General features: G+C 39.8%; 1 protein-coding gene across 5 annotated transcripts in view; it reads left to right on the forward strand.

The window, feature by feature from the left end:
* Positions 1 to 7,221, forward strand: part of kat2b (K(lysine) acetyltransferase 2B) — an 81,513-nt gene extending 74,292 nt beyond the window's left edge. For 3 of the 5 annotated variants that reach the window (XM_068006214.1, XM_068006224.1, XM_068006233.1), the window contains 2 exons: positions 69 to 153; positions 1,699 to 7,221. In XM_068006214.1, coding sequence (XP_067862315.1) covers positions 69 to 153; positions 1,699 to 1,892 — 279 coding nt within the window. In that variant the 3' untranslated portion in view covers positions 1,893 to 7,221. Of the gene's footprint in view, positions 1 to 68; positions 154 to 1,698 lie in introns of those variants that run through there. The other 2 variants (XR_010967226.1, XR_010967227.1) reach the window with 1 other exon arrangement.
* The last annotated feature ends 468 nt before the right edge of the window (positions 7,222 to 7,689 follow it).

Here is a 7,689-nt window from a genome sequence, read left to right on the forward strand (position 1 = left end):
TATTTTGTTTTTTGTGCCACTTGAAACTAAAATCTGGACTTTTCATTTTACTGTGTTCTAACTAACAGAGTCACCAAAGTGCTTGGCCATTCATGGAGCCAGTGAAGAAAACTGAGGCCCCTGGTTATTATGAAGTCATTCGTTTTCCAATGGGTGTGTAAGAATTCTTTTATAAAGCTACACTTACAAGTACATGGGCTCCTAATCAATTCTTTTTGAAATTGCACAGTTCGGAGTCTGACCTAAAAGTGATCTTCATGTTACACTTGCTGAAATGTTACCGATTTTCCCTGAAAACTGCTTCAAGAAGAGATGTTTTTACGAATATATGAAAAAAGACTGGAGACCAGTCTGTTCATCTACCCTGTCCATCCAGACACGGTGCAGCCTACATGCACATAAACTCATCTCCCTCTCCTCCCCAGTCACACAATCATCCCGGAAGGGCCAATTCAGTCCAAAATGGCACACAATGTCTTATTGACATCAAAGGACCCCAGTTTTCATTCGAAATGGGTCTACTGCCTGCCTTGGGTCGCTGTCCGCCCAGCAGTAAGCCGCGGTGAACATAGCCGCAGTCACAGCAATGGTGGCATTAGGGCAGCAGCTCATTTCGCCTAGCGGTAGGGCTGAAAATTCAGAATAATTTCAGTGAAATTATCGTAGGTACTAAAATAATTAACTTGTGTGTTTTATTTGTACAGAAATAGGTTATTGAATTAGTTAGATTGTATAACTAAGGCTGTAAACTGCAAGACAACCTCAGATAATGAAGCAATCCATGCCCGCATGCAGCAAGACCCGGACAACATCCAGGCTTGGGCTGATAAGTGGCAAATAGCATTCGTGCCAGGCAACGATCATCGCCAACAAGAGAGTCTTACCACCTCCCCTTGATATTCGACGGCATTACCATCGCAGAATCCCCCACCATCAACATTCTGGGGGTCACCATTGATCAGAAACTTAACTGGACCAGCCACATAAATACTGTGTCTACAAGAGCAGGTCAGAGGCTGGATATTCTGCACATCCTGACTCCCCAAAGCCTTTCCACCATCTACAAGGCACAAGTCAGGAGTGTGATGGAATACTCTCCACTTGCCTGGATGAGTGCAGCTCCAACAACACTCAAGAAGCTAGACACCATCTAGGACAAAGCAGCCCGCTTGATTGGCACCCCATCCACCACCCTAAACATTCACTCCCTTCACCACCAGCGCACCATGGCTGCAGTGTGTACCATCTACAGGATGCACTGGAGCAACTCGCTACGGTTTCTTCGACAGCACCTCTCAAACCCACAACCTCTGCTACCTAGAAGGACAAGGGCAGCAGGCACATGGGAACAACACCACCTGCACGTTCCCCTCCAAGTCACACACCATCCCGACTTGGAAATATATCGCCGTTCCTTCATCGTCGCTGGGTCAAAATCCTGGAACTCCCTACCTAACAGCACCGTGAGAGAACCTTCACCACACGGACTGCAGTGGTTCAAGGCGGCAGCTCACCATAACCTTCTCAAGGGCAGTTAGGGATGGGCAATAAATGCTGGCCTTGCCAGTGACGCCCACATCCCATGAACGAATAAAAAAAACACAAAATAGGCAGCAATTATTCTAAATTCTGACATTTCACATGCATCTTTTAAGCAGTGAGTATGCCTCTAACATTTTTGATGTAATTGCTTCACAGATCTGAAAACAATGAGTGAACGTGTCAAGAACCGCTATTACGTGACCAAAAAGTTGTTCATGGCAGACATGCAGCGCATCTTCACTAACTGTCGAGAATACAATCCACCAGAAAGTGAATACTTCAAGTGTGCTAACATCTTGGAAAAAAATTTTTACAGTAAAATTAAAGAAGCTGGACTGATAGACAAGTAAATTCAAGGTTTTATTTTTTTGCTGTACTCTGACCAGCCTATGTTAGTTTAATGTACTATATAGTGTACAGAAGGTCTATTACAATGCTTACCAGTAGCTTTAGTAACTGGCTGTTATAGACTTTGTGGGAAATTCTTGATGCAGCCAGTTGCAATTTGAGGCAGACTGGATCAGTTTTACACACTGAGAACAGTCCTGCGAAGATTCTTCCACATGATGAGAAAACATTGAGGCTTGGGATACTACCTGGTGTAAATAGGCAGTATTTGGAGCACAGGTATGTGAACACATGCTCATATATCCAGAGTCCAGTGATTACCTAGATTTGGTCGCTGAAACTCCACGTGTCCAACCAGTGGAACTACTGAGCAATAGGGCATGGTGTGTGTCCACGATTGGTCAGGAGGCTGGTGGCCGTATACTCACAAATTTTTGAGTGAGCCCTGCTCCTTACCACATTGCTTGAGTTTCTGCTGTCTGGTTAGTGAATGCTCAAACCCACACTTGAGTTGTTTAACAATCAACTGACTCTCCTGTTTTTGGTGGTGGGGTGGGGAGGTGGTGAGCAAGCATGGCAATGAGAGAATAGAAGCAAGTCAGTCCTCTTGCACAATCAGTGAGGCAATATCTGAGCCAGACAGGTCTGCAGTACGTTTGAGTGTTGTTGATGATTGACCTGGCTCATTGAGGGGACCTGATGGGCTCGGCCTTTTATTGGGGGCTGGGAATTCTTCCCATTGAACTCCATATCACTACATGCCAAGGCCCTCACAGGTACGGTGGCTCTGGCTGGATAAGCTGCTGGGAGTTTCCTCCTGCTCTAAAGCCACAAACACACTTGGGGGTCCCTAAACCGTGCCTCTTAGGCATGGCCCTAAAGAGATATAGTATCTGCTCCACATCAGTAAATAGAAACTACTTATGTGGATTTCTCAATAATTTGGTTTGAAAACTGGAGTGTAGTTAAAGGTTTCTGTGAGTATCAGAAAAATAATCAGTGCATCAGGAGAAAGTATAACATTTTCAATCTGTATAATGTAATTGAAAAAAAAGTTTTGCATTTGAAAGAAATATGCATATTAAAAATAAGTCAGGATATTTAATATCCAATTGTATGTAAAAAGATGATTTCCAGAATATGAAATTCTCTCTCTCTGTAGACAGAGGGTGGTCATCTTGTATTGCTCATGACAGTCTGATTACAGTCTCCTTTTCAGGAATAAGATTGATTGATTTCAGGAATTTTCTGTGCAGTTATGATTGGAGCTGCCTAATGCTGCTGGTGGGGTTTGTACCCCGGATTCATCACCTCACAAAAGGAAAGGATAAATGTGAAACTGCCTAGAATATTTAAGAACATTCTTTTTCTTGTAATTAATGTGATCTGCAATATTTAGAGATGTATGCAGCCTAATGCTTGCCTATCAGACTGCACCATAAGATGGTGGTATTTTGGCTAGGTACGTTAGTGCATCTGTATCTAAAACAGTTAGTTGACTACAGAATTAACAGATTATATTTAATTCCCTCACCACACATTGGCAGCCTGAGTTCCCGTGCTAGCCTGCACTCACTCTGAATACTCCCAGCAATGATGCAATCTAAAATTGAGAATCACAGTAGTAATCACATTAGATTCCATCCTCAATAGTAAATCAATTAAGGTTAGCTAACACGTACCTTCCACCCTCTTCAGTTTTTTTTACATAAACACAGAAGATGGAAAATCTTGTTACTATAAATGGAGGGAAAATTTCAGCAATTGAAATACCGAGAAGCTTGACATACTGTAAAACTAAGCTGTTTAGAGAATAAGAGAAATGCAGTCTGGTAGATTGAGGCCCCCCTGCCCAGCGAAAACAGGGCAGTGACGTCCCAAAAATGGTGGGGAATGACTGTGTCCACCATCGCTGTGGCCGCTGAAATCTTTCCCCAAGCCGACTGCTAAGTGGCCAGAGCACCCACCCGAGTCAGGTGGTAGGCCCATTTAAAATACAATCGAGGTCCTATACATAGGACCTCATTGCCCAGTACTGTCCTAAAATGGCAAAAGTATACACTGCACATACTCTGTCCAGTATCAGCTGTCAGTCAAACTGAAGAGGAGCCCAAAGGTAAGTTTTACTGTATTTGAGAGGCCAGAAGAAGCAGGAGTGCTCCACAAAACCAGCCTGGGCCGTTGCCCCTCCTCTCCCTCTCCATAGACCTACCTTCTTCTGGCCAGGCTGCCTGATATTGCAGTGGCCCGCAGCAGGCAGGTTGCCCCTGGATGCTCGTTTTCTGCCTACAGCCTGCCAGCTGAATACATGAGGCACAGCCCTCAAAATGGACCAGGTCTCCTGCTCGGCTTGTCGGGTTCTGAAGGTAGGGAAAATCTACCCCATTTTGTTTTACAGTGAACAGATGAATTTTTTCTGTTCTCCCCACCCACCTTTTTTGGTTCCAAATGCACACCAGTATATTTTATATAATTAGTTTAGATCATATTTTGAAGTTATATCCCCCAGTGAGCTTTTAACGTTGGCCTCTTAAATTAATCATTATTTTTTGTTACAGTTCAAATGCTTTACTGCAGAGCTAAAGGCTAAGTTTCATAATCTGGGGTTCAAATCTTTTTTTTAAAGCGAGGATTGAATTTTTTTTTAAGCTAGTCCTTTTTACATTTTTTTGATCCTCATCAGAACGTGAGGATTATTTAATCAAATACTGAGAATTCTAGAAACTAAGCCATGCAATTACTTTTGACCTCAGTGATAGATTTTTCCTACAATCGAATCTTTTAGAACTGTACTAAAACATCCCACAGTGGCAGCTCCATAATTTTCACGAGGGAGAGGAGGAAATGGATACAATGTCTGTCTTAAGCCGTTACAATAAATTCTGAGCATTTTTAACAAAAAAAGCCTTCTGTTATTGCTACATTGGCCAATAACTAAATTCATGGTTATAAACAGAACTTGTGTCTAAGTGACTTGAATTCCTGGTGCATTCTTCATTATACAGTTAACTTCACATTAGGCTTTTTCCATTTCTTTTAGCCAGTTATCTTATTTCTGTTGATACCTGTTGTAATCATGTTTGAAAAGAAACAAAAATCACAGAGCTTTACATCACTTTTCAGCAGAACAGGGGGTCCAAGCTTTTGTATTTTTGGGCCATATAGGCATGTAATACGGAGCTTTGGGAGCCACGTATAAAGTTTATTTCTATGTTCCCATTAATGTGTATTGATCTTAAGTTGCTAATGTGAACACTTCTTGGTGTTCTGATTGAAAATTTATCTACCACTGAGGCAACAATGCTAAAAATAGCCCTTTCTAAATCTTCAGGCCCACAAAATCCAAACAGGACAAAACAAAAAATATTATAAATGCAATTTAGATTGACTTGCCTGAGGACTGGTTTACCAGTGCTTGGGGGCGGGGGCAGATTGGACACCTCTATAACACTTCACAAATCTAGATTGTTGGTATGCCACGATTAATGTGCAAATTGCGCAGCTGACACAGGTATCTTGCATGGTTTATGCACGTGACAAGAAGCAGACACAATCCTAATACAAGTACAATAAAATGCTAGACAATACCAAAACCCATTTTCTTTGTTAAATATATAAAAATGTAATAATGCTTGTCCCTCATAATTCAAGTAGCAAATATTATAAATGACGAAATAATGTGGTGTGACAATGGATAAATGGCCATTAGCACCAATCTTCACAAATTTTTTTTTTTGAAGAGTATTTTAAGTTATCCATATGTGAACACTTATGTAGGCAAGCAAGTGGAACTGGCAGTTTAGCTATTTATTGCAATTCATTTGATGGGAGATTCATATCCTTACATTGAGTTGGGATATGACAAGCTGTCTACATATTTCAATTAACACAGCCAGTAGATAACAAAACCTTTAGTTTCTATTTAAATAAATATCTATTTATCAGTAATGATGTAGCTTCCTGACTGGAAATTGTGCTCATCCTCATTTAGGGTTGTTCATACTAAAGTTAAAGGTATTGCAATGCCTACAAAAAAATTAGAAACCCCTCAAATTTCATTGGGTCTTATTTTCATAAAAATTTCAAAATATTGCACTATGGCAATAACTACAGATGTACCGTAGTTAAAATGCTGTGATCTAACTATATCTACATGTAATCCTATTTGTTAAAGAAACCTAGTCAATATTTTGTACAGCTATTGTACCATTTTCATAAATCTCTTTTCATTTCTAACTTTAGTTTGCAAAATTAAATTTAGAAACTTAAAATGTAACCTTCTCAAAGTGCTTTTAACAGCATTTGTTTTGCTAAACATATGGAGTTCCTATTCATTATAAAATGTAGCAAAGCCATGTCCTGCTTAATCACATTGCTATGTATTATCGGTGTGTTTTTAAAAAAAATGATCCAAAACCACTTTAATTTGTTCTTAAAAGCAGAAGAGCTGCTCTGGAGAAATTGTGCAAATATGATTTGTTTATATGTGGTTAAAACCCAGAATCCACTTTCCCTCTTCATGGAGCTTTCCCATGAATATGAAATTAATCATCAGAATCTTTAATAAGACAAGTCTCAACCGGTGACTACATTTGTGGAACACCTACAAGTGCTACAGTATGCTTGGTAAAAGTAACCTTATTTTCTTTCATATATTGTTATGGGTAGAATTTCTGAAAGCACTTTGGTATTAGGTCAAAAATCTTACATTAAATGTAACAAATACATCACAAGTCATATTATTGTTGAAGTGGGAGGATGAATATTCCAAAAATAGTGATTAAGGATGCATTACATAAATCAAGTATTTTGTTACATGTTGGATACACCCATGGGGCCAGTGGTTCCAAGCATGTTCATATTAGTTCTCGAGAGTGGTGTTAATACTCACATCATTTGAATGTAAATCAGTCAAAGTAAGATTCCAAACCAAACTAAGACTTAAGATGCTGTGATCCAAGCCTGTATGGCTTGTGTTCCCTACCAATAATCTGAATGCCAGCCTTAATTGTTGGAACATGGTGAACATAATTTAGGTCATTGAACATCTAAGCTTTTATTCAATAGCAAAAACAAAGTAATTTAAAATGTTCAGTTTTTTTTCTTTTTTTAAAAGTTATCACTTTTCCTGTGCTGCAAAATTAGAATGTAAAAAAAGTGTTACTAACTTATTAAGAGGATTTCTAAATTTATCAATTTTGGGGGGAAAAAAGTAGATTGTGCAATACTGTAAACTTCACTTTTGTGGTTTTGTAAACTCCTTTTGTATTTGCTACCTATACAGTAAATGTCCTTTTGTAAAATTAATATATTGTACTAAGAGGAAAATAAATGGTGTAATTTTCAAAAGAGGTACTTGAGTACTGCATATTAGTGTATTTATAGTTTCCAGTGTTGGTTAATTTTTCTTTAAATTTTTTGGATCATAATGTTTTTTTCCACTGCTTCCTCCTGAATGGGTGCAGCCACAACACTCAAGAAGCTCAACACCATCCAGGTCAGAACAAGTCTCCTAATCGGCACCCCGTGTCACTGGACTTCATATCCATCCCCTCTATTACTGGCACACTCTGGCTGCAATATTTACAATTTGTAGGATGCACTGTCGCAATGCACACCCTTCCCTCCCCTGCAACCCATACCAGTGAGAAGAATAAGAGCAGGAATGTCATGGGAGTACCATAACCTCCCAAGTCAGACACCATATATCACCATTCCTTTATCGCCACTGGGTCAATTTCCTGGAATTCCTTACCCAACACCAGTGAAAGCACAAAGACTGCAGCGGTTCAAGAAGGC

The sequence above is a fragment of the Heptranchias perlo genome, chromosome 2 (assembly GCF_035084215.1).
Source record: "Heptranchias perlo isolate sHepPer1 chromosome 2, sHepPer1.hap1, whole genome shotgun sequence".
NCBI lineage: Eukaryota > Metazoa > Chordata > Chondrichthyes > Hexanchiformes > Hexanchidae > Heptranchias > Heptranchias perlo.